This window comes from Malaclemys terrapin, chromosome 1 (assembly GCF_027887155.1).
Source record: "Malaclemys terrapin pileata isolate rMalTer1 chromosome 1, rMalTer1.hap1, whole genome shotgun sequence".
Taxonomy (NCBI): domain Eukaryota; kingdom Metazoa; phylum Chordata; order Testudines; family Emydidae; genus Malaclemys; species Malaclemys terrapin.
In genome coordinates, this window is record NC_071505.1 from 190,861,443 (window position 1) to 190,887,974 (window position 26,532).

At 40.7% G+C, this 26,532-nt stretch overlaps 1 protein-coding gene across 2 annotated transcripts in view; it reads right to left on the reverse strand.

Annotated features, from left to right (window-relative positions):
* Positions 1-26,532, reverse strand: part of RUNX1 (RUNX family transcription factor 1) — a 288,952-nt gene that overhangs the window by 183,382 nt on the left and 79,038 nt on the right. The window contains exons 1-2 of one of the 2 annotated variants that reach the window (XM_054048767.1): positions 15,713-15,814; positions 15,416-15,532 (exon numbers count right to left, since the gene is read on the reverse strand). In XM_054048767.1, the coding sequence (XP_053904742.1) occupies positions 15,416-15,473 (58 nt within the window). In that variant the 5' untranslated portion in view covers positions 15,474-15,532; positions 15,713-15,814. Of the gene's footprint in view, positions 1-15,415; positions 15,533-15,712; positions 15,815-26,532 lie in introns of those variants that run through there. The other variant, XM_054048759.1, reaches the window with a different exon arrangement.

Here is a 26,532-nt window from a genome sequence, read left to right on the forward strand (position 1 = left end):
AAGCTCAAGGTAGATTGCCAACTCCTCTTTTTTCACCCTCCCCCTCATCTTAGGTGTAAGTCTTAAAAAAACTGGGCCAAATTGGTACATACAGTGCATGACAAACCAGACTGTTCACATACCCTTTTCTTGCACACAAACTAGATTTTTCTGAATTCAAATGAAATTAACCCCCCACCCCCAGAAAGGAGAAAGCTTCTGTCTGAAATTTCACCAACCCCATATTTCCATGAAAGGGGATTTCCACATTTTTTCATGCTTTCCTTTGAGAAAAAAACATCAACCAGCCTCCTGAAATTTCCCAGTGAAGTAAAATGTTGGAGATTCAGTAACCACCAGGGGAAAAAAAAATAGCAAATATTCTAATGAAAACTTTTCCACAGATCTAATAAAAAGAGCCTTTCCCAGTACTGTCATCATTGTACTGAATGAGCATACTAACAACATGGTGAGAGTATTTACATTCAACGTTGTCATTATCTGCTGTGCTTGAGGCAGATCTCAATATATTCCAATACAAAGAGTTTCTCTGGCAATATTGCCAAAATGACTGACTGTAGCAACATGCTGGAGATGTAGGCTAACATCGTTCAAAGCATCTCGGCAACATGAAGGAGCGGGAGAAGGACACTGCCCAACTCCCACAAAGGATAATTATCTTAAAACATCAGAGGGGTAGCCGTGTTAGTCTGAATCTGTAAAAAGCAACAGAGGGTCCTGTGGCATCTGAAGAAGTGAGGTTCTTACCCACGAAAGCTTATGCTCCCAATACTTCTGTTAGTCTTAAAGGTGCCACAGGACCCTCTAAAAAAAGAACAGGAGTACTTGTGGCACCTTAGAGAGGACCCTCTGTTGCTTTTTATCTTAAAACATTAACTAACGAGCACAGATCTTTTAGTAGCAATGATTACAATGTACCAGGTACAAGAATGCCACTCTCTAACCCCTGAGGCAGCTTCTGACTGGCACATCACAGGAATTTTATCTTGGTGGTTGACTTCAGTGTCAGCCCAGGGCAAAATACGACTGAAAATGTGCACACATTATTTGTTTACTGCAAGCCACACATTTCAATTTAATTTTTATTTACCACTGCAGCATGGATTAATAGAGGGAAAAACCCTAAAGCCTGAAATCTTACAGACATAACCTTCAGGATGTTGCTTCAGCCAAGCATGTGGCTTAACAACCTTGTTAATGTTTGTCTACTACATTATATGTTGCATCAGTACCCAAATCTCTCATTTTCTTGGCACAAATTTTATATGAAAGTACGTAAGAATAACTTTCTGCTTTTTTTTTTTAGAATCACTTCTGTCTCTGCACTGATTTAATTGCCTTAGCACATCACAAGTGACACCAGTAGGGCTACCACCTTTCCCGCAAAAAACATCCTCAGACAAATGCAGTAGTATGCTGCTTTTATTGATAAGGCAATCTGAACACAAAACCCAATGGTACTCTCTGGAGCATGCAAAATTTGGAACTGCAGGATCTGAAACTCAGCAGAAAGGCTAACGAAACAGCTGGACCATATAAAGGTAGTGGATGAATGTGCATTTTACTGGGCCAGTGCCAGCTGTGAACTTGGAAAACCAACTACTGAACATCACCACCACCAGAGGCCTATTTTTCTATCCCCTTTTCTCTCTTACTCTTTGTACCAACTTGAAAGAGCCCAAGATGTATTGCAGAAATAACAAACAAAGGGGAGCGATAACAGGTGTTAACCACCTGTATCTATCTAATTCTAACCAAAATATCTGTAAAGAAAGGGAGAGAATTTAATAAGTACGTGAAATGGGGCTGAGAACAGTGGCCCTAATTCAATCACCAAGCTTGTTAAAAGATGGCTAAATGCCAATGGATTATCTCCCCATACAGCAACTGTGGGAGTTATTTATATTCCATTATTGTGGCTGACGCTGGCTAACTAGCAAAGGCAACTTTAAACACCTGTGTATCAGATATCAACAGCCGTATAGGTTTCTACCTCCATCCCCCAAAATGTGCCAGTCAGAGTTGGTTGGGAGGGGATTCCAATGGAAATGGAGAGCCTGATTCTGAACTCAGTGAGAATGGTAAACATCAAGGTTACTCCACTGAGGCCAACAGAACTTCTCCTGGCATGTCACAATGTGACAATTAAATCAGGCCTTCACAATAAAATAGATCTTCCCTTCTTGCTGTATTCTTTACAGTGCTTCTGTATTGGATTCTGATGACAGGAAAAGTTTAGTGCAGTTATTTTCATGCATACTCCTTGAATATGACATGATCCACCTACTTAGGATTTGATTATGGCTCACATTATCTGATTAACTACATTTGAATGTTTAAGCACATTTCAATTCAACCATGTTTCTGACCCTTTTAGAATAGAATAATGGAGATATCCTATTGCCTAGAACTGGAAGGGACCTTGAAAGGTCATTGAGTCCAGCCCCCTGCCTTCACTAGCAGGACCAAGTACTGATTTTGCCCCAGATCCCTAAGTGGCCCCCTCAAGGATTGAGCTTACAACCCTGGGTTTAGGAAGTCACTGCTCAAACCACTGAGCTATCCCTCCCCACCCCACCCCATTTTCCAACATCATTTGAGAAAACAAGCTTAACTAGTATGAACATTCAGAAAAAGCTACAATTTTAAGATCGTATGCTCAACTATCCACCAAAACCAAATTATGGATTATACAGGAGACTGTAAAATAGACAGTTCATGCTGTCTTGGTCAGCTTGACAAGTCAGCAAGTCAGTGAACAGAAATGATACTACATGACTTAAGTAAGTAAAAGCCAACCTAATGTGGATTGTGAATATATGTAATCAATGATCTGATCATAGAGAGTTATTTGCTGAAGAAATTTGTGAATAAAGACTCAACAGGAGAATTTTGCAGAGACACAGAGAGGACAACACATAAACAGAAAGAACGGGAAATATGCTGAATAATATTGTCAGGTGTTACTCCCTCTGCTCTGGAATGAAAGCTGTTTTACCTCAGTTTATGATTGTAAAACCAAACACAATGGTTGCCATTAAAAAGAAAGCCTTTACGAATGCCAAATGCCCACCTAGCCCCATTCAACCGTTATCCCAGTTCACACACAGAGGATCTGCCCTCCGAGTCCATCTATTCAGTTATGCAAAATCAGGGGAAGATGAGGATGCCCAATAACTGGATGCAGACTGGACATTGAAAATTCAGACCGCAAGACACAGGCAATTAAAAATGGACATGCCTGCCCTGTGCCCAGTACTCGTCCAGCAATAGTGTATAATGCCCAGTCTGCTAAATAACAAATGCTTAGAGCAGAAAATAGGCAGCATTCTGGCTTAGCGGATCTTTGCAGAACTTAAAAAAGAACCCATCTTTGTAAAGTGTTCTCTGGTTTTACAGTGTGTGGCCCGTAGCTTGTAGGACACTAGGTTAATCCACTGTGACACAGCAGGGGTTGTCAGAACTGATCCAGAGCAACAGCCTGCAGTGTGGGCCTGTTGTATGGTCTAATCCCTTCGGCTGGAGTGGGCTTTCTGCAAGCTGCAAGGGAAGATGAAAGTCTAAAAAAAAACCCCTCCAACTGCTTCTGTTTAAATAATGCTTTTGATCTTAAACTGCTGCCGTTTAGTCAAAGCAGGGCGCGGAGAGGGGCTGGAACAGGCTGAAAGCGTGAAACTCTCATAGGAGAGAGATGGAAACAGGGGGAGTAAGAGAGAGAAAGGGAGCAGGGGGAGGCTGATCTAATGAGCACGTAAAAAGGAGTCTTCCAGTCAGCAGGCAGCCTGAAATGTGATCTCCAATCTATACAATGGCATTTTTATTTAACGGCCCTGGCAAACACTATAAAAAGGAGTGAAACGGCTTCAGAGGGAGCTCCTGAGAAGGGGGCAATGGAGAGGAATTAGCCTCCCTACTTTTTCTTTTGCACTCATTTGTTTGTATAGTTGCGGGATGAGAGACTGCTGAATTGAGCTGCATTAGCACTGTACCCTTATTTTGGGTGGTTAACACTCTGACTTTTACGTGGTGGGAGTTGCCCACTAGGGACCTGATCCAAAGTTGACTGAAGTCAATGGGAGTCTTTCCACTGACATCAATGGGTTTTGAATCTGGGCTTGACTACACCTACCATGTTAATGATACCAATATAGCTAGAACCAGAATAAGCACCTTTAGACGGGTATAGCAGGGTCCACCCCGGGAGGTTGTACAGCTTTAGCTATAGGGGTGTAGTTAAAGTGGTAAACATCCTCCCTCCCGCAAATGTGGATGCAATTATGAGAATATATTGATATAGTTTATTCCCATATGGTAAGGAGAAAAAGCTATACCAGTATATGGCACCTTAATTACAGTCTGGTATATTACAATTGCATCCATGCTAGGGCTTGTACGAGCATAATTATATCTGTGTAAGAAAAAAGGTCACACTCCTACCAGTACAATTTTCAAGTGTAAAAACCAAATGAGTAGACAGCACTTGTCAACTACTGCAATCTAAAGAGAAGAAAAAAATTCTCCCAGAACTAAAGCTACCATGAAGAACAGCATGCATAGAGTTAGACACTTCAAATGGGGATTTTCATTCATTAAAACAATCTACTGCAGCTGAGAGCTTAGCACAGAACTGCAAGGCAGCAAGAGGATCGAATTATCACAATAAAGCTTTAGCAGTTTACCCCATAACTTCACACATGAAAATGTGAGATCTCCTTCTTAATGATAGCCTGGCATACTGTAACCAGGAGACTTCCCATATTTGCTTGGGAGATTAACCCTATTAATGGGGGGAGGTGGGGGGGAGAGGACTAGATGGCTCAGTGGATTGCATAGTGAGATATTACTCACCTCTCTCACTTCTAGGTTATGTGCTGCAGTGCAGCCAATGGTGATGAAAATATGTAACTATTGGTATGTGAAACAAGAATACCTAGCTCTCACCATATAGCACTTCTCATCAGTAGAAATCAAAGTACCTCACACTCTTCGACTCACAACACCCCTGTGAAGCAGGAAAGTGCTATGATCCCCATTTTACAGATGGGAACTGAGGCCTAGAGAGACTAAGTGACTTGCCCAAGGTTACACAGAAAGTCTGTGGTGGAGCAGGGAATTGAAGCTGGGTCTTCCTAGGCCTAGACCTGTGCCCCAATCACTGGACTATCCACAGTGCTGGTTTTAATGAGCTGGTGTCCAACATCAAACACCCACCACTCATTATTACTTTAGACAGTCTCAACATCAAGGCCAAAAACATGAATGGGCATGTAGACTATCACTATAGCACCCATTTGCTCCTCGAGGCAGTCCCTGCAGGCCTGGCTATTAAGGTGCACTAGCAGGTGGATGGAGGGACTTTTGCACTGCTTTCCCCCCCATATGGTACTTGTTCCTGGGATAAGATGACACTACTATCTGTCAGCTTTGAAAGGCATCAAATTCACTTAACTATCCTGAAAGCATGTGTCTCTACTGTCTGGCTAGACTTACAGCATTTAGTTCAGCTGTAACTGTTCTTGCTAAATCAGGTTATATCTCCATTTACAGCAGTGCTCCTACTGCTACACAAGTCCAGGGCTTTATAAATTCTTCAGACTGATTTGGCAGCCCACAGTCACAATTGGGCTGCCAGTTGGTTTTGCTCCTTGGGCTATAAATTTTGTTACACCTAGTTTAAGCAAAATCCGAAACATTTACATGCAGGCCTTAAAAGAAACAAACAAACAAACAAACAAACAAACCCCAGTAACACTATATTGACTATATTGTAACACTCAGTTGCACTTCGTATGGCCTAGGGGTAATATGTATTTACATTTCAGTGTTCTCCATATGGCAATGTGCAATAGGGACAGAACTTCAAGTTGCACTCACAAAATTCCTGTTATAAATGTTTAAGGACCATATCCTCACATTGCTCTTTTGCGAGGCGCTCATACTTAATATCAGTGGGATTTCTATATATGGCTAGAGAATGGTATGTGATAAAGAAAGGCTCGTATCAAGACTCCTACAATGCTCACACTGTTTAGTTCAGGTCCACCACCATATCAGGCCAGTCACTTAGTAACTTTTCTCCTCTTTAACTTTTAAAATATAATCCAATAACTACGAATAGGAAAAACTTACTCTTAAACTCGCTGTATAACATATGTTGTGTGTAATTGTTTAGGGTAAAGATGTTATCGATTAACCCCCCCCCCCACCCCACGCACACCCCAGCAACAATTCTGACAATCCCATTTTCACCAGTTCAAGACATCTGTGACTTAATGACAATTCTCTTGGCTTTACTGGGAGACACTCAGAGGTTCAAAGTTAGCCTTATTCCCACCTTTGAATTTTTCTTCAGGTTTTTATATATAGTTACTACAAGATTAAAGGGCAAAAACTTGGCCCCACTTTAGTCAATGGGAGTTTTGCATTAACTTCAGTGAGGACAGGACTGCACGCTAAGAATTATGCCACGAGTAACTTTTCAACCTGTTACTCTTTGATGTGCAAAGTATAAATACAGACATATCCATTAAGAGGTGAAAAAACACATATGCACATTGCAAATGGTGTGAAGCTACATGCTTCATACTAAGCTCAACATGCTAACAGAAGCTGTGTTATCTGATTATAAAGTAATTTAGGTTTGTGCATGAAGCTTTATCATATGTTTGTTGATACAGACATCTTCATATATGTTTTTTTTAAAGGTGCAAAATAATTTTAAAGTTACTATGAATGACTGATTATCCCAAAGCCACATGCTTTGCCTGAACACCACAGGTGTGCACCATACAAGCAGTTAAAATGCAATGAGAGATGAGGGTGTGACCAGAGTTTAGAATGTGTAATATATTTGTCACAAGGGGAACTTGTGCATCTGTTGCATATTGTGGGACTGTACTTGTAGATTTAAAAATATTTTAACAGATGGACATCTTTCCCCTTTAAAGACCAAAAAAGGGCAAATTAAAGGGTCAAGGGTCTGATAGGGTCAATGGGTTGACAAGGGTGGGTTGGCTGAAATGTTTGCAGCAAATCACATGAAATCCAGCTGGTTTCAGGTTTCCTTAAACTCAGACCACATTCATGGAAAGATTTGCTACGAGATGCATATCTTTCAACTGTACCCTACCCCAGTCACAACCAAACCTGAGGACAGACTATGAGTGTGTCTCAAAATCATGATCATTTCATGACTTCAGCATGAAATCAGACCAAAAAAACCCCTAAACTATTCCGAGTGAGTTTTGGATTCACTGGAATTTGAAACTCAAAACGAAATATATGGGGTAAAAAACCCAGACAGATCAAAACCATAGAACATGGTTTCACAAGTCCCTGTGAAGTGAAACTGACAAATTTCACACAGCTTTCCTCACAAGCAGAAGTGGTGGCACTGAAGATGGTATGAAGGATGAACTGGAAGCATTGCTGTAAGGTTAGCAACTGCATGTTCTCTACTTGCTCAGACTAATGATCAAATCTACTAATGCCATTTTAGGATATTTCAAATGTCTAAATCCAGTTTCGTGGTGAATTCTATATTTTACACTAATAAATATCTTGTACTTAAACCTGTAATTTATCCTGCTGGGACCAATGTGGAAGAAAAGTCATTTATTTTGAAGACTTTATATTGGCAACCCAGAAATTTCTAGCCTCATTTCCATCTCTAACTCTCAGTTTACCAGAGGCAAAGCTGCTGCATATGGTGCTCTTCTAGGGGCTAGACAGACACTTGTTCAGACAAGTCTCAAGCTATCAAATACATGGGAGATACCAAATTACTACAGGCCTTTATGGGCATTCTATTAGTCTGCCACAACTCCATATACATATTATATACACTCATAAGATCAGAAGGGAGGTGGTGGAGAGGGTATTAGTGATACATGCTTGTGGCTTATCAAAGGAACATAGGCATTGTTTACTGAATTAGACCCGAGGTACCAGGGCCAGCTCCAGGGTTTTGGCCGCCCCAAGCAGCCAAAACAAACAAAAAAAAGCCACAATCGCGATCTGAGGCGGCAATTCGGCGGGAGGTCCTTCGCTCCCAGGCAGAGTGAGGGACCGTCCGCCGAATTGCCGCCGAATACCTGGACGTGCCGCCCCTCTCCGGAGCGGCAGCCCCAAGCACCTGCTTGAGAAGCTGGTGCCTGGAGCCGGCCCTGCGAGGTACATCTAGTCAAGTATCCTGGCTCTGACAATGGCTAGCTCCAGAGCGGAAAGTGCAGTAATCCTTCAGAAGGCAATTTTGGAATAACCTGCTTATAAGGGAAAATTTCTTCCTACCCATCAATCAGTAGAGGTTGGCTTCTGCCCTGAAACATTTTTTGGGGGGGAGGAGGGAGTTTAATAACCCTTCCAAAGCTCCTGTTCTTTTAAGAATTGCTATTTTAAGTCTGAATACTGTTATCCATATAAATGTCCAGTCCTTTTACAAATCCTGCAAATTCTTGGCCCCCAACAGTATCCTGTAACAATGAGCTCCAGAGGCTAATGACACATTCTTTGAAAAATTATTTCTGGTATCGCGTCTCAGATACAAATGAATTTACATCAGCTTGAGGACTTGTTTCACAATGTGCTCCTCCTCACCATAAAGAGTAAGGACTGGATGTGTGTATGTAATTTTGAAAAAAAAAAATCAGCCCTCACTCTGAATAAACTTTTAGATTTTCAAACTGCAATACACAGAGTTGTATAAAATCTGAAGGCTTCAGCGAAGAGGTTGTGTCGTATGTCACTAGCTCCGATTGCACTTTAAAATGCTAGAGAATATTTTGTTAACATTAGGAGCCTTATGCTGGCACATTAATTACACCAGTAATTCCATGCAGGTTAATTGAAACCAAAATCCTACTTTGAGGCCTGCAGCCTCACAGCGAACACTGAGGGATTTGGTAGGACTCAAATTTAAAGTGCAGTTACGCTCAGTGATGTGTATACTGTACCTTTTTATTCAACACTGATTTGCTTTCCCATTAAGTCAGACTTGCTTGCTTTACCAACTAGACTAGCTTCTCACTCTGGTGTTAGAGCTGCAGGGCCAACATAACTATGCGTGGGTGAGGCAGGTTCTATTCTAGTTCATCTGGATTGTTAACTCACTTCTGAGTGCAGAATCTTTGTTGCTTTTCATTGAAACAGGAGCCAGAAAAAACTCAGCTTGACTTTGTTGTGTTTTCAGGGCAGGCAAGTTGTTTTTGCAGGGCTGGCCATTAGAAATATCCCCTTCTATTATTATAAACTGAGCAAATTTGATCTGAAAAAATATTGAGATAGATGTGGGTGACATGATGCCGTTTTTACAGTTATTTTTCACATTATAACCATGGTCCACCCTCTGTGAAGAAAAAGGATTTCTATTCCCTCAGTAGGTGTACTCCAATGCTGTATCCTTATATTTAAAGTGAGCATTCAAAAGGCCTGATTCCTCTTCCCTGGCTAAGGTGTCTTTATGCCACCAGAGTGGTGCAGAGGGGCCTTAAACTGATTGCCCCAGCATGGGAAATTTCAGCCCCTCCCAAACCCCTGAACATCCAGAGGGTGCATCAGCACCAGCTGTGGAGTATGGGCATGATGGGGGCCAGATGATGATGAGTTCCCTGATCCCCAGCTGGTAATATGGTTCCATAATATTTTATAGTGGAGGTTTCAAAGACAAGGCTAGAAGCAGAGAATATAGCTTCACTGATTCCTCAATAGTGGTTCCACTTAAGTTTTAACAGCAATTATGTCCATTTATACATGAATCAATAGTAATTTTTTCTCCCACGTTTAGTTGTAGATTCCCCCTTCAAAGATAATAAGATAAAGAGAATGCCTACTTCTGCTTCACAATAAAATACCTAATTTACCTTTCACCACCATGAACTTGCCAACATCATAGGACTATAAATGTCATTTAAAAATAAGCATATTGTTCTTATTATGGTCAATTAGTACTGAAACTTTGCTGTATAGAACCAATATAGGACTACACATTGGCCACAGATCCAGCACTAGGCATAAGCAGACTAAACAATTGCTTATGGTCCTGAGCGGCTGAAGGGGGCCCCTATTTGCTTTTTTTAGTATGTGTTGTAGGGGAAGGAAGCCAAAAATATTCCTGCTTAAGGCCCCCAATGAGCTAGCATCACCTCTGATTGGCAATGAAACTGTACGATGCTCCTCCAGGTTTTAAATCTGTCAAAATAATGCAACTTCCCTTGCATTAATGTTGTATGTATTTGTAATATATATATCAGATAGCTTTACTTCCCACTGGCCAAGTACCTCAGAGCTAGAGTCTGGTTCTCTAGTTGAAATGTAACCCAGAGGCACTGTTGGTGACAGGATAAAGAGTGAGACAATCTTGGGTATCTGTAAATCAGTCATATCCACTGGCTTGTGAATCCTGGCTAACCCTGCCACCACCGCACATCACTTCTTTTAATGCTTGCTTAGACACTGAATTTAGTGTCCAGGCCCAGTATATAATCTTTCAGTCTTACTAAACCAGAGAATTAATCTTTTCTTTAAGATACTTTACCTGTTTCTTCACAGTGATTCCTATGTTCTGGTTTCTCAATGTTATCCAAATCTTTTAAATAAACACACACACACAGTCACTTACTCGTGTGTGTATATAGATAGATAGATAGATAAAATGAGTCTAACACAGAGGAGAGGCTGTGTAAATCAGACATTGTGTAAGCCTTTTCTTTTAGTACACCACAGTTTTTATGAGATTCTTTAGCTCAACTTCCTTTTCACAAGATAGACTACTAACTCTATAGTACTCACACCCGTTAACTTTTTGTTACAGTTCTGACAGTCTGCAAAGAACAGGAACTGTCTTTACCTCTCATCACCACTCAGTGGCAATGTGTTTTTTTTTCTATTTTGAAAATATTCAGTTGTTTTAATCACCCTTAAAAAAAGTCACTGACCTGGGCAAGTGGAGGAATAGAGTTTTCCAAATTAGTATTAATTTAAAGTCAGATGCTGTATATCTCTCAGAGGAAAAAATGCCTTTTCTACAGAGATATTCCCAATATTTACAATATATGAATCCTCTGAATAATGTACTGGGTTCTAGTGGGCTGACATCATCAACTGTCTTCATTTATTTCTTTCCCTTCTGAAAATTCTCTAAGGATCAACACCCCCACAGATGAGCCATGCAGTGATCAGCATTTGGGAGGGGAGCAGAGTTTGGCACGGGAAACACATCTAAACACTAAAGGGGCCCAAATATCAGCAGATTGTCTCAGAAGTCCATAAACTACTTAGTGGGCTGGATGCTATGCCATCCACCATCAGAGTTCTTTCTTCCTTTCTTTCTTGCATGGCCATGCTTACAGGAAATGTTTGTAATAGTATTGGATGCTTCATACTGGAAATCAACTTTGCATGTGGATATTCTCACAAATGTGCAATCCCCAAATGTATACATGCACCAAAACTATGTTAGAACTAAAAGTCTGATCATGGAAACACCACTAAGGACAGTGATTATTACCATGAATAGTACCCTTGACTGCAGTCAATGAGTGTGTTTATTTACACTGCTAAGTATAAGTCGTGCCACATATATCATTCAACATCTAGATTCAAAGAGGGATATCAAGAAAGCTATTCAGATAACCTGCCTTTATGGTAGCTGTTGGAGGACATATTATACCACCATTAGTCCAAAATATTTTAGAGACAAATATTCATATGAAAGGAAGTCTCATACTCTCTAACAAGAGAAGCTATTGAGTGAGTCATAACCAGGAGATATGCATAATCTAGACTCAGATAATAGAGAATTTCTGATTAGACAGACTCTTTTGACCCAAGGAGAACTACTGATTTCCTGGATCCAACTGCAGGACAAGTCAGAGCCATGGACTTTAATGAGCAAAGATAAGCACATGCATAAGAGTTTTCAAGATCTGGGCCTTAACTGCAAACTATTTAGAGCAAGATCAGTAAGATTTTTGTACATTACTCAGAATAAAAGGGTCCCAATCTGGACACTACCATAATATAAATTATAAGTAATAAGACAGCAGCGAGTCATGTACTTTTCTAAGAGAATTGGACCTACCCAAAAGCTTTAAGTGCCTTAATTAAAAAACAAAGAGACAAAATCCAGAAGCAACCTCTTCCATATATGGAAATAAAGAGCCAGACTTCAAAACAAAGGGAAGATGAGGAGATATAACCTACGCTTCCAAAATAGTCCATGCTACATGCATCTCCCTAAAAACCCCTACAACAAGACTTGCGATTCTCTTTTTCATAACAGGCAAAATTATTAGGCCGCATTAGGGAATAGTAACTTTTTTTTATTCCAAGAATGCAAGGAAACAGCTTTCAAATCCCTATTTCTTATTTTATACATTATTTAACCACAAGAAATTCCGAGGGAATTCGTTTTCACGTTCTCCCTGCTCCAAAAATATCATTGCTGCAACCTCATTGATACAACCTGCATGGGATGTTTCTAGCAGAGAGAAAACCTTTACAATAATACGGGGTTACACAGGAAGAACAGATCAGACACAGACTACAACATAAGAGCCTTGATGATATAATCCCATATTCAACAGAAAGATGGGTTGACTGCTTTCTGCTGGCTGCAGTTTAACAAGACCCTTAGGAGTACTCTTCCCTTATACTCCTGCCATCCACCCCAAACTTGCTTTGAAATCATACAACTAGGAATAAGGCACTCATTAGAAGTAGTCCTGACAAACATTTTAATGTGTTCAGCATGCATGATGCTCCAGCAGAAGTTTCAATACAATCTTCATTTCTTTACCTAGTGGCACAAGGGAGGACCTGGTGTGGTGCGATAGAAAAAGGGCCATATCCTTTGTGGTGTACCACATTAAATTAATATGTCAGGCTTTCTAAGTCTGTCACTGTTCACAGACGGTGAAACAATTGTTTTGCTTCCCCACTCCCCTCTTTTTTTCCCAATTTTCACATAGTATCACGCTAAAAAAGAGTTATGGATTTCCTTCTGAGAGGACTGCATGGACTGATAAAGTAAATTCATGGCAGAAAACAACTTGTTATTTTCCCTTTTACCTCATAATTTCACTTAAGAGAGAAAGTGCAATAAATTTTGGCGGGAAAAAAAATACCATTTTGGACATTTTTAATGACTAGTCTGTGTAAACACTATTGAGAAATATGGGTGAGAACAATTCGTCCAGAGGGATGATTATTTTTCTTGCCCCGAGGCCCTAAACAGCACTTTTGTTAAGTATTTTAAATTGTCTGAAGTTCATTTAAGAAGAGGAAGAAGCAAAAAAGGCATGTTTGGAAAACTCTCATAGGCTTTCATGTTTAAATGCTTTATTCTTTGGTGATTATGAAACATTCACTTTCTAACTCAACTGAAGAACTGTTGCCCAAACTTTCCTAACGTACAGTTAGCGGGCCATTTTGATCTCGCTTAGTCAGAATAGCCGAGATCAGAATCTGACCCAAGATATCCATGTAACATCTAGAACAATGGGGTCCTGGTCCCAGACTGGGGCCCCTAGGGGCTACGATAAGATAAATAATGAATAATAATACAGTTGGACACTCTTGCCATGCATACAATTTATTGGAGCTAAATTCTCTGCTAGTGTAAACTCGCACAGCTCCACTGCCTGTAATGGAGCTTCAGCAATTCATGCCCGCAGAGAATTTGGCCCTTGGTCTTTAGTGTTTTACTAGCTTCCCTGACACTACTTAAATATGGGGCCTCGGTACAGCTCCTGTTATCTCCAGAACTCTGCTACAGGCTCACTGGGAATTAGTACTTCAAGCACTGCCCCACAGGGTTCACTCTTTATTACCTTATCAAATGAACAAAATTTCCTTAATAAGTCTTCCTGAACTGCAGATAAAATAGCAAACAAACATTTGGGCGAGTTAAAAAAAAAGCTGACTAAATGCAGGAAGATCCTTCTTGTTATTCTACCAATATTGCTTCCTTTGCTTATTAGTAGCCCAAAGGAAATGCTAGTTCAGAGGGAGCCAGGGGAGCAGTTAGCAGCTTCTTGCTAGAGCTCCAGTATCTCTGCTGCACAGGCTAGAAGATGCTGTAAGAATGTGTGACTCATACAGCTCATCATGATTGAAAACTCCTCTGATGCCAGTAGAAATGTACTTAAAACCTTTCATTTGCAGGGTAAAAAGAGAGTGGCGATGACATTCTTTTTCTGTGCATTCACCCTGTTTTCAAATCAAAGGGGCCCCAAGCTGCAGCAACAACAGGGTGCTTGCAATGTAGCTGGTTGTGACAAGGCAGCTGACAAGCCTTCCGCATTCCACAGCTTGATTATTAATATGAATAACTAATGACTCACGCTGACACTACTGAGGCCGGGAAACTTTCTGTAACTGAAGAGTTATAAAATGTTATTCTCCCACAGCACCACCGCCAAATCGATGAGTGATCTCTGTATGGTTTTGCATTCATTTCAAACTGAATATGCATGTCCCTGCACACATGGCTTGAAACAGTCAGAAGATTGGTGTTTAGGGGAAAGAGTTCAGTTGTATCAGGCTATTTAGGGGGCTAGCTGCAAGAATGCAGAGACATTTCTCACATTAGTCCACTTGCTTACTAATATGAATAACTAATGATTAAAGCATCTGATCTACCGAGGGCTGTGAGATTATTAGACCAGGCTTGTGAAACTTCTTTGTCACTGTCTGGAAAAGCCAGACTTCTCTGGATGTTGCAGTTTAATTTTTTTCCCCTCCTCAGAGGATGTGGTATGGCTTCAGCCAATAATTTAGAATCAGCAGAGAGTGACATGGCATCAAAAGCAACACTAAATGTACTGATCCTCTTCTTCGCCTGGGCTATGTGAGTTGCAACTACCTTTAAGCAAGTTTCTGAGCTTTTCTTACTTGTTTCCAGTGAGCGTGCTTCTTCCTTTACCCAGACTGGCAAAGTAGCAAAAATGAGACAGCATCACGCTCTGCTGGCTGTACGTATGAGCTTGCTCTTCATTCAGTACTGTGCTTGTTTTAGTCTGTGATATGTGTAGCATACCGTTGGCTGTTATTTTTAATGACCGTAGCTCAAAAGCAATGATTCTGCCAAAGGAACCAAACAGGTTGATGCTACTGCTATTGTAGTGTGTGTAACTCACAGGAATAGTATAACATGCTTGGATTTACAAAAGGAAAATTTGTGAGGATGCCATGACTGTTTGAACAGCTTAAGTGAATTATAATAATATCGCTAAGGAACTGACAAATAATGAGCTAATAAACCAATAACCTCAGACATTAGCTTTAGTAAGAATTTTTCAAAGAAAACAGAAGTGGAAAACTATATATTGTAAGCATTTCCTGAAATGTGCAACAAACATGCATTTTCTTAAACATGGGACAGTCCAAAGTATATTTAACAGCACTGAATAGCACTTACCTCTCATGAAGCACTGCTGGTAAGAAGGAAATGACTCAAATACGCTGTTTGAAGCCATAGTTTCCTCTTTAAAACTTACTCTCTCTTTAAAGTGGGGGAATATATGATTTCTTTCACCTTGGGAAGTGAAAAAGTAAGAATGGTCACTGTTATAACCCTCCTCCTGGCCATTGCTTTCTATTTTATCTTAGTGCCTTTGAAGCAACATAAGTCAGATAATAAGATTCTTTTTCTAAAACAAACACTGAAATTGTTAAAAAAAAAATAGCGGATCAGTTGTGGTTTGATGATGCTTACCACTCTACGAAACTCTGTGGTTTGCAGTCAAAACGATTTGCCCTGTCTGCTGACCAATATCCCGGACCCGCTCTTGTGTGACTGCCTCTGTACCCAACTTGTGGTTCTGTGGTTGTTTATGAGGCCCAAAGAAGTGTTTCACACAACCAAAATTACAAATTTAACTGTTCCCCTTTCCACAACCTGTCTCAATTGGTCTGTGCCGATCACATGATTTGAGTGATGTCGACTTAAAAAAAAAACCAAAACTTTCTAAGCAATGCCCTACCCACTCCACCTGCCCTCCCCTAGGCTGAGAAAAGAAACAGAGTAGATTTTGCAGAGGGAGGGGGAAAAAAGTGACTCACAGCCCCTCATTCTGTAAATGGTCTTGCTGATTTAGTACAACTCTGCTTGTTTTGTTGTTTGTGGTTTTTGGAACTACCGATTATTTTGATAGAGATTTCATTGCTGCTTATTCAATAGTAATTCAAACCCTGGTATTAGTCGGCTGCTAAAGGAGGATGCATATGTCATCATTTAAAACCTTAGGAATCAGCTGTAGGAAAAATCCACTAGCTGATGAAGAAGAATATAAATGGATACAAATCTGCAGTGTAGAAATTAAAAGAAGAAATTATGAATTTCAACCTATAGAATCTGTAAGAAAGGACTTGAAGGAAGTCAGTCTATATAAGCTGGCAACAAAGACTGGTATCATTGTAAGTTACTGACAAAGGGCCAAATCCTGTAGTCCTTTCCCAGGCAAAGCTCCCATTGACTTCAGAAGGAGTTCCACTTGAGTGAAAACTGAGTAAAGACTCATCAGTTTTTAGGATACAGTGAATAAGAGATTGATCAAAGAACACAATATTCTAAATTTCTGTCTAAAACAGTGGAGCTCCTTTAGAAACAGAATAGCCCAGCCCATGCTGGTCTGACTCTGGTTAGAGCACTATAGAGAAAAAAAAAAGCTACTTATTTCAGAACAATGAAGTGACTGTTATGCCAGCTATTGTCTCCTTTCTCTCCTCTTCTGAATACTGGACAACTACCTTTTTGCACTTCAATGCAAATCAATCTGATACCTCACACCTGTACAGAAGCCTGGAGCTCAACAGTTTTTTTAAGCTATTAAACACTTGCCAAGGAACCAGTAACAATAGAGGAAATGAACTAATTAACACAACATATCAGAAAGAGTATTGTCTTGCACATGCAATGTGACAAATGCAGTTAAAAGTGTAGCCTGAAGAAAAAGTAGTACACATTGGCTATGTTGCTATTATTTGTATTGCAGTAGTTACAGGAGGCCCCTATTTGGATCACGGCCCATTGAACTGGGTGCTGCACAAACACAAAGGAGCACAAAGTCCCTCCCCTGAAGAGTTGACAATCTAAGTCCACAGTACTGCAATTGGACTCATGCACCCAGACCCTAAAACCACAGAGCCCCTCTGACATCCACGGGCCAAACACAGGAATAAGGATTTCCCCCACCTGAATCATATCTCCATTACATAATAACAAACCCATACTTTTAATACTTGTGGATTTTTCCCTACACTAATTTTGTTGTGGGAAAATAAAATCTCTTCTCCTCCTTGACTTTGTCCTTTCCATTTGGCTAACGTTGACTTATCTCTTGTGTTTCTAAAACAGTTGCAATTTACATAGTGCTGTCGGCTTATTTCCTTGCTTGGTGCTTGAGTGTGACTGATGATACAAGTCTCAACACAGAGCTGGGAACAGCGTCAGGTTGGTAATTGCTATGTCTGAACCAGCAGAGGGAGCTCAGAAGGGTCCTACAAGAACACTGGGATTGGGATGGGGACGCTAGGTATTTCCCCCCTCTATAATCCATTAAACAAAAATGTTGGCCAAATATTTAGAGTCTAAATTACTTGATAATAGAGCTAGATGAATAATGCAAAAATACTTCCTCCAATATTTGTTCTAATTTTCAGTGGTGCTGGAACAATTTTTATAGTGGGGGTGCTGAAAGCCATTGAATCAAACTGTAAGGTAAACCCTGTTTATGATGGAAACCATGTTAAGCCAGAGGGTGCTGCTGAACTCCCAGCACCCCGACTTCCAGCATCTATCCTACATTTTTTCAAACAAATTCACTTTCGTATTTCCAATATTTCCTCCTTTTTTGTGTTCTCTTGCCATGAACATTCATGCAAATGGGTTTTACTCTGTGAATGCCCATTGGAAAATGAGGTTTACGCTTACCCATCTGAACACATGAAAAGCAAATTCCAAATTCACTTTCTACAAGCCTTTTCTCCAGAAACCTGGTTGTGAGAATTAAGCTCAGCTAATTAGACAACAGAAACAGTATCATGTGGCTTATTCAGCCAATCATACACAGCAACACACCTCACAAATTTGGCCAAACAAGTCACAAAAATATGTTTTAAATTCTTATTTTGATAAGGAACACAAGAAAGCCACAGTCTGTTCACAGGCATGCAAAGGACATGCAAGATTTAAGGCAAAATTGGTTGAACAAGTTATTTGTTATGACTTATTAGCTCAGTTCTATTTGATAAAGTCATTTCAAAATAGGATGTGCATTTCTTTTAGGAAGTTCTTACCGAGAGGATACATGCTTTTCTAGTGAAATCAATGCATGGAAATTCTGAAGGGCTGTGGAGGGCAGTGCTTGGACCAACTTACTTTTACAGAAAGTGGAAAAAAATCAGTTTTGTCTACTTTGTCTGGCTCTTGCTTCTGTTCCATTGTCTAGATCACTAAGTAAGAGAAGCTTTCACAGGGAGCCCTAGTAACTCAATGCAGCAATGATTCCAGTCTTAAGATATACAAACCACTGTTAGAATCATAGAATATCAGGGTTGGAAGGGACCTGTCTAGTCCAACCCCTGCTTAAAGCAGTACCAATCCCCAGACAGATTTTTACCCCAGTTCCCTAAATGGCCCCTCTCAAGGATTGAACTCACAACTGTAGGTTTAGCAGCCAATGCTCAAACCACTGAGCTATCCCTCCCCCGCATAACTAAACTAAAGCCACTTTTTATTTCCCTTGTTCTAATAATCACGGGGATGGGAAAGCTCACAGACACCCAGGCAGCTAGATACTCAGACAGCCGTAGCATATGCTATAATGGTCAGCAGGGCTATGGGCATAGCACTAGGGACAAAGTGCCACTGCATGCTGAATGTTAGCTATGTTAATGCCTTCACCTCAGTCATTTGCCACGCCAGCCGTGGCATAACTATGCTATGTGAGAAGCAACAACTGGGCTGGTTTTAACACCTCAGAATTACTGCAGATGATGCAAGAGAAAAAACGGAGTGTTTCAACATGTATCCTGCCACTGCAGTTTCTACTCTGCTACAAAACACAGCATCTGAAAAGGCTTTGCTAACATCCATACATTTTGAACTTTACGGAAAGGGATCATAGAACAGCACACTGGAACCCAGATTTGAGTCGTTTCAGAGTAGCAGCCATGTTAGTCTGTATCTGCAAAAAGAACAGGAGTACTTGTGGCACCTTAGAGACTAACAAATTTATTAGAGCATAAGCTTTCGTGGACTACAGCCCACTTCTTCGGATGTATATTTGAGTGTTTTTTTTAGGTCCATTCTAAACTTAAGTTGAAGAATTAACTACTATATTCCTAGGCCTTTGATATGCCAGTTAAGGAAGCTCTCCGTTAATACTAACAAAGATGGGTTACATCTGGCAATTCTTATCAGAAATACTGAATGTGTTGAGGTATGATTTTGTAGTGGCGTTAGGTAAAACGTAATGGAAATGCTATAGTTATAGTTATATATGTCATTATTTATTGCCAGGTTATTTGGCAATGTACAAAAGAAAGGAAGATGCTGAAGAATTTCTCACAATGACAATCCCTGCCCCAAGGAGTTTCTGAAAATACTACTATGGGCACTGCATTCTAATTAAAATTGGTCTCTGCTAGATTTTTTTAAATCTGGACTCTGGCTCTTCTAAATAAAGTTCCACATAACAATCACATGACTATTATCTGGAGTCCTTTGCTTTCTAATAACAGCTTTTTAACATTTAGGTAATATCATACTTAATTCTGGAAACTGACACATCATGAAGCAAATTGTCAAGTGGCCACATGACACTATGAAAGAGCAAATTAATGTGCCAGTAGTCATTTGTTTAATTTGGTATATGGTGTATTGGGCAGGGGTCAAAGGTCTAGTGATGTTAAAGAATTTATTTCCCATAGTTGACTGAGGAACACGACCCCATTAGCTAGCCATTAGCTGGAACATGACTTCAAGTAAATAGGTCTCGACATTGTACATGTCTGAATACTGTGAAATCTGACTCTAGGTTAAAGGTGAACATGTCCTCTTCAAACTCCGGTGGTGTTTCCAAATTTTGAAAAAGTAAAGAAGTCACAGGGTGAAACTAACAGTTGAAAGCAACAGAGAGTCCTGTGGCACCTTTAAGACTAACAGATGTATTGGAGCATAAGCTTTCGTGGGTGAATGCCCACTTCGTCGGATGGATCCGACAAAGTGGGCATTCACCCATGAAAGCTTATGCTCCAATATATCTGTTAGTCTTAAAGGTGCCACAGGACTCTCTGTTGCTTTTTACAGATCCAGACTAACACGGCTACCCCTCTGATACTAACAGTTGAGATTTTTAAGGGCAAATCCTATTTGCTTTGAGAATTTCATTCAACGGCTAAATCAGGAACATGACCTCATTAGATAAATTATGTGAATATGTGAAAATGCCCACATCAACAGTATTTTTCTCTTAGGGTACATATACACAAGGAAAAAAAAAAACCTGTCCTGGGTCAGCTAACTCAGGCTTGTGGGGCCCGAACATCTACACAGCAATTTTCAGCCTGGAGCCAGAGCCCTGAAAGATGACCTGAGCCAGCTGTGGGTTTTTTATCCTCGTGTAGACGTAGCCTTAGAGTGCCCAATCTCTATGTTGAAACTGTTTGTTTCCTTGAAGAGCATCGTAACCAATGGCAAATCATCACCAGGCTGCTGAGATACCCAAGGCAGAATGATTTGGGGATTACACTGGTCTGTCTCAGGAGGAGTCTTAAGGTCAGGTTTCCAGTTTGAGGTTTGACACAACAATGTAGGGAGGCCCACATTTTTTCCATCTGCCCTACAAGTGACCAGTTGTACATAAACAAAAGGGTTTCTTTTCTCCAGTGACACCAGGCTCTCAGTTTTCACCCTCCTTTCAATTTAGAATCACTTTAATCCCTTGAGGTCTTCCAGACACACAACATACATCTAATGCAGTAGCACTTATTGGGCCCTTGGGTATAGTCTGCGTATTAGACACATCCTGTTGCTACAGTGAAAAGCAAGGGCCCATGCTCTCAGATGTGTGATACTTGGTGTGCTAACTAGTCATGGGCAACCCTCAGTAAGGTTTGGCTCAACACAGAGAAGTATAAATAAGTAGGGAAAGGCTTCAGACCAAGCCGCATGAATAACCACCTCAAAAAGGTCATCAGAAAAGGAAACTACACCGTGGAGGTTAGAAAACATAGAACTAAAGTGAGAACTGCTAAAAGTCAAGCTGAATTAGCTCTTGCAAAGGAAATTAAAATAAATAGGAGGGTTTTTTAAAGTTATATAAATAAAAAGAGAATAAGGAAGGGTGAGGTTGGGCTGGTATGTGGCATGGATGAGTTTAAAGGTAATCCAGGTATGGCCCAAAACTAAATAAATATTGTGCCTCGGTTTTCAATAAGGTTGATCAATATGGACCATGTGCATGAAGGCAGTATGGTTGATAGAAATGCGTGTCTAGAAATGGAAGTTGCCACATCTGAGGTAGAAGAAAATCTTAAAGAGTTTAATGCTCTCAGTTTGGAGGGACCAGATCATTTCCATCCCAGAAAACTGAAAGAAGTAGCACATGAGATTGCTAATCCAGTAGCAAGGATTTTTTAAATAATCTACCTATTTGGGGGTAGTACCATATGACTGGAGAATAACTAACATTGGACCCATGTTTAAAAAAGGGTGAAAAAGTGATCCAGGCAATTACAGACTTGTTAGTCTGACCTCAGCATTTTGCAAGGCTTTAGACCACATTGTGAAGGAAAGAACAATTAAATCCATAGAGGTAAATGGTAAAGGGGATGTAATGTGCCATGGGCTTACCAAAAGTAGATCATGCCAAACTAACTTAATTTCCTTCTTTAAGAAAATAACTGATTTTTTAGGTAAGAGAAATGCAGTAGATCTAATAGATGTGGATTTCAGTAAAGCATATGACACATGGGAAATTATTAGTTACACTAGAGAAGATGGGGATCAGTACAAAAATTGTAAGATGGAGAAGGAACTGGTTAACGGGAGGGGGAAGGCAATGAGTTGTGCTGAAAGATGAATTATCGGACTGGAGAGAGGTTACCCATGGAGTTCCTCAAGGACTGGTCTTGGGACTAATTTTATTCAATATTTTTATTAATAACCTTGGCACAAAAAGCAGGAGTGGGCTAGTGAAATGTGCTGATGATACAAAGTTGGGAGGCATTGTCAGTGCAGAGGAGGATCGGAATATTACACAGGAAGACCTTGAAGACTGGGGTGTGATAGAAATGGGATGAAATTCAATAGTACAAAGTGCAAAGTCATCCATTTAGGGTCTAATCATAAGAATTTCTGCTACAAGCTGGGTGCTCATCAGTTGGAAGTGACAGAGGAGGAGAGAAACCTGGGTGTGTGGGTCCATTATAGGATGATTATGAGCCACCAGTGTGATGTGTCTGTAAAAAAGGCAAATGTGATTTTAGGATGTATCAGGCGAGGCATTTCCAGAAGAGATAGAGAAGTATCAATGTAATTGTACAAGACATTAGTAAGACCCTATTTGGAATACTGTGTACAACTCTGATCACCCACATTGAAGAAAGATTAATGTAAACTGGAGCAAGTACAGAGAAGAGCATGTTCAGGGGAATGGAGGGCCTATCCTATGAGAGGAGACTGGAAGAGCTTGGCTTGTTTAGTCTAGCAAAAAGAAGGCTGGGATGGGATGGGATGTGATTGCTGTCTATAAATACATCAGGAGGGTAAATAACAGAGAGGGTGAAGTGCTACTTAAGCTAATGGATGGTGTCAGCACCAAGAACAAGTGGATATAAACTGGCCATGAACAAACTCAGGCTGGAAATTGGAAGGTTTTTAACTATAAGAGGGGTGAGGTTCTGGAACAGCCTCCCAACAGGAGTTGTCGGGGCAAACTACAGTATTTAATTAGTTTGAAGAGAGAGCTGGACCAGTGGCATAGCCAGAACAGGAAAACTGGCCGGGCCTCGACTTTCAGGTGGGCGGGCAGGCAATGACAAGGGGGCACCTCTCCCCAGCCCCTCCAGCCGGCCCTTACTGCTCAGCAGGCACCAGAAGATGAGGTTGCCCAGGGCATATAGGCTGCGGGGCGCACCATGGGGGACAGGGGGACCCCTCTGGGGCTTGAGCTTCGGTGACTTCGGCTTGGTGTCCGTCCGCCTGGCTGGCTGTGTCCCGCTCCTGCCAGTGCCACATGCTGCTGCCCCAATCTCCAGCCCCAGCACTAGCTCCACCCAGACACGCCCTCTAGCACCTCCCCCTCCTGGAATGACTCACCCCCTCCCAGCCTGTGGATTCAGGGGGCTCCAGGCCCTATTTCGGTGGCCCTGGACACTAAGTGTGGCTGTGGCCCACCCAGGCCCACCTGTGTCTATGTCCCTGCGCTGGACAATATTTTGGTGCAATTGTATGAGGGGGTTGCTTGTGATGGTAGAAGGCTGGACTCAGCCTCCGCAGGGCTCACTTCTGGTTTACATCTTATGTTCCTAAAAGCACATGCTTCTGTGCAAATTCTGAACCATGCTTAAGGATAGGGTGACCAGATGTCCCGATTTTATAGGAACAGTCCCGATATTTGGGGCTTTGTCTTATAGAAGTGCCTATTACCCCCCACCCCGGTCCCGATTTTTCACACTTTCTGTCTGGTCACCCTACTTAAGGAAGCCTTTCCATTCTGTTTTTCAGATTCCCTTACACCCAGTGACAGAGTTGTCTAAGAAGACATGCTGCCACTTTCTGTCCCTACTATGCCTGGACATCATGCCCCCTCCCCCAACTGTCTGCAATGAATGGACAATGCGCCCTAACATGACTTCTTCCAGCCCCACTATCATGTGGCAAGGCTTCCTTTGGATTTTGCAAAGGGAAGGTGGATGGGGGTGGAAGATAGGATTGATGAGAAGCTGCTCACATCTGCTGCTTTTGAGACATTTTATCCTTTTTAACTCTCATTTGTTTACCTTTTTGCTGGAAGGAGATATAAAGGCTTAAATGTTCCGGCTTTTCTCTTAGTCTTCTCCCACCCAGCACAATATTAGAATGAGACCTGTAGATTTCCTCTGACTTTTAAATGGAAAAGCCACCAGTATAAACACTAAACCTCATTATGCGTATAAGCCGGATGCCATTGAGTTAAAGCATTAGAAACCTTAAGTCAGAATTTTGTTATTGAATTATCTGAATGGCTAGACATGTCAATGGGCCATAGTAACCTGGAAAAGCCATATAACATTGCAAAGCATGAAATATGAAACAGAAAATTGATGCATAAATAAACTTTTCAGGGCATGCCTCGACATACAAGAGTTACCAGTGAATTGCGTGAGTGTGGGAGGAGCAGGTCATCTGGCTCTCATCTCGGATGGTAAGTGGCTCAGTAAAGCTTACTGCACATTTTTATACACCGTTGTCCTGAACTGTAGATATTGCCTTACATATAGCATTATCTCCCCTCATAGACTCATAGACTTATAGACTTTAAGGTCAAAAGGGACCATTATGATCATCTGGTCATAATGGTCCCTTCTGACCTTAAAGTCTATAAGTCTATGAGTCTATGAGGGGAGATAATGCTATATGTGAGGCAATATCTAATAGCATCCTCATTTTTTCCCACCCTTGTCGGTGGGTGTTTCTAGCCATGCCGTCTGCCAACTACTGGAAAGATATTTTCCCCACAAATGGATGGCATGATCTGTATAAATTACACAGCTCCGTTTTCTGTTAAATTTGGGCAGCTATTAACCCCTTCTGCACTTATTTACTACAAGAGAACATTACACAAATCTACGCAGCTATGCTGAGGCTGATTAACATTATTCTGTTATTACCGATACTTGTCCTCTAACATTTGTGGATTGTTTCAGGTTATTATTTATTTTCAAGAAAACATTTTGAAAAGGTGACAATTGGTTTTCTTTTTGACTCTTGCCAGTGTAAGAAGAGAGCCAAATGTACACCAAACTAGGGGGCAGCGGGAACTAAATTGCCAAAAAATCTGATTCCAAAGTTGTCAGTACTTATAGGGGTCATATAAAGCCTCAGAGCATTGTGAGGTTTGCCTGTCACTAATATCAATAAGCCAGGGTCAAGAATGCTGCCCCAAATATTATGGACAAGAGTTAGACTCCAGTCTCTCCCTTAAGGATCCCTGAACTATTCAATTGAATATGTAGAACTTACATGCTACTGAAGCAACACCACATAATTTAAATGGATAATGATTCTGTAAAAAAGCTCTCTCACTATCCCCCAAGTTTTCTCCTTCCCTTGACAGCTAGCAGGCTACTAATAGACATATGAATTTTATAACTGGCAGATCATTTTGGGGGTTAAATTTTATCAAATAAATGACATTTCCTAATTATCATAATTATTTGCTTTTGTGTTTTGAACACCTTTTTAAAGGCATAATTTTCAATATTTAAAGCTCCCTCCATCACTTATCAATAAACATAAAAATAATTAAACTACAGCTGTTTAATACAAATTAAAAGTAGATAACCATCCAAATTATTCATTAACATTGTAAAAACCCTTCACATTAGTTATCCACTACATGTTCAGACAGCATTGCTCAGCAGCCACTTTTCATAGGAGATGATCATAGGAACAATCTTACTTTGCCTATCTGGCAGAAATGCTTGTAACAGTTAAGAGCTATCTCCATCACCGTGAGAAGTTTAGTACAACAGTGATGGATCCATAATTGTTGAAATAGGATAGGGAAAGAACTTTGCCAGCTCCCAATTCAGCACTAGAACCACTTGTTTCTGCTTTTTGCCTTTCCATAATGCCCCAGTCATGCACACAACTGCCAAATCCAACACAGTTAAGTGTTCTCCTCCTTAGCACATTTTTTTTTATTGCCCACAGATTGGGATCTTGCCCAGCTAAGAATGAATACCATTTTGATGACTAGTCAAATGCAACCAGATAAAATGGTGATGGGCAGCTTAAAACTATCTAAATACACAGTGGTTAGAAGTTATTTTATATTATTTTGATTGTGGGAGCGCCTACAATCCCCAAACTAAGGAGAAAGGCCTGACTGTGCTAGATGCTGTATGTGCACATAATAAAAAGACAGTCCCTGCTCCAAAAGAACTCACAAAGACAAGCAGCATATAAAGGCTGGGGGGAAAATTTTTTAAAATGGATTTTTCAGGGTAAAATTTTCAAACATACCCAGTGAATTTCATTGGGAATTGGGCACCTAACTCCGGTAAGTGCCTTTCAAAATTTTCACACTTAACTACCCTAATTGGCCTTCTACCTAGCCATTGTTAGATGGTAAATTTCACATAGGCATTGGGGTAGAAATTGGTGTTGAGGAGGGATTCAAAGGGAGAAAAGGAAGGCCTTATGCACTAGTTCAGGGAGGATGTTCTATGCACAGGCAGCACGGAAGAAAGTTCCAAAAAGTTTGTGGGAGAAGTTGGTAATCAGGGGATTGAAGCTGGTATTATTGCTATAGTAGGGAGCGGGCG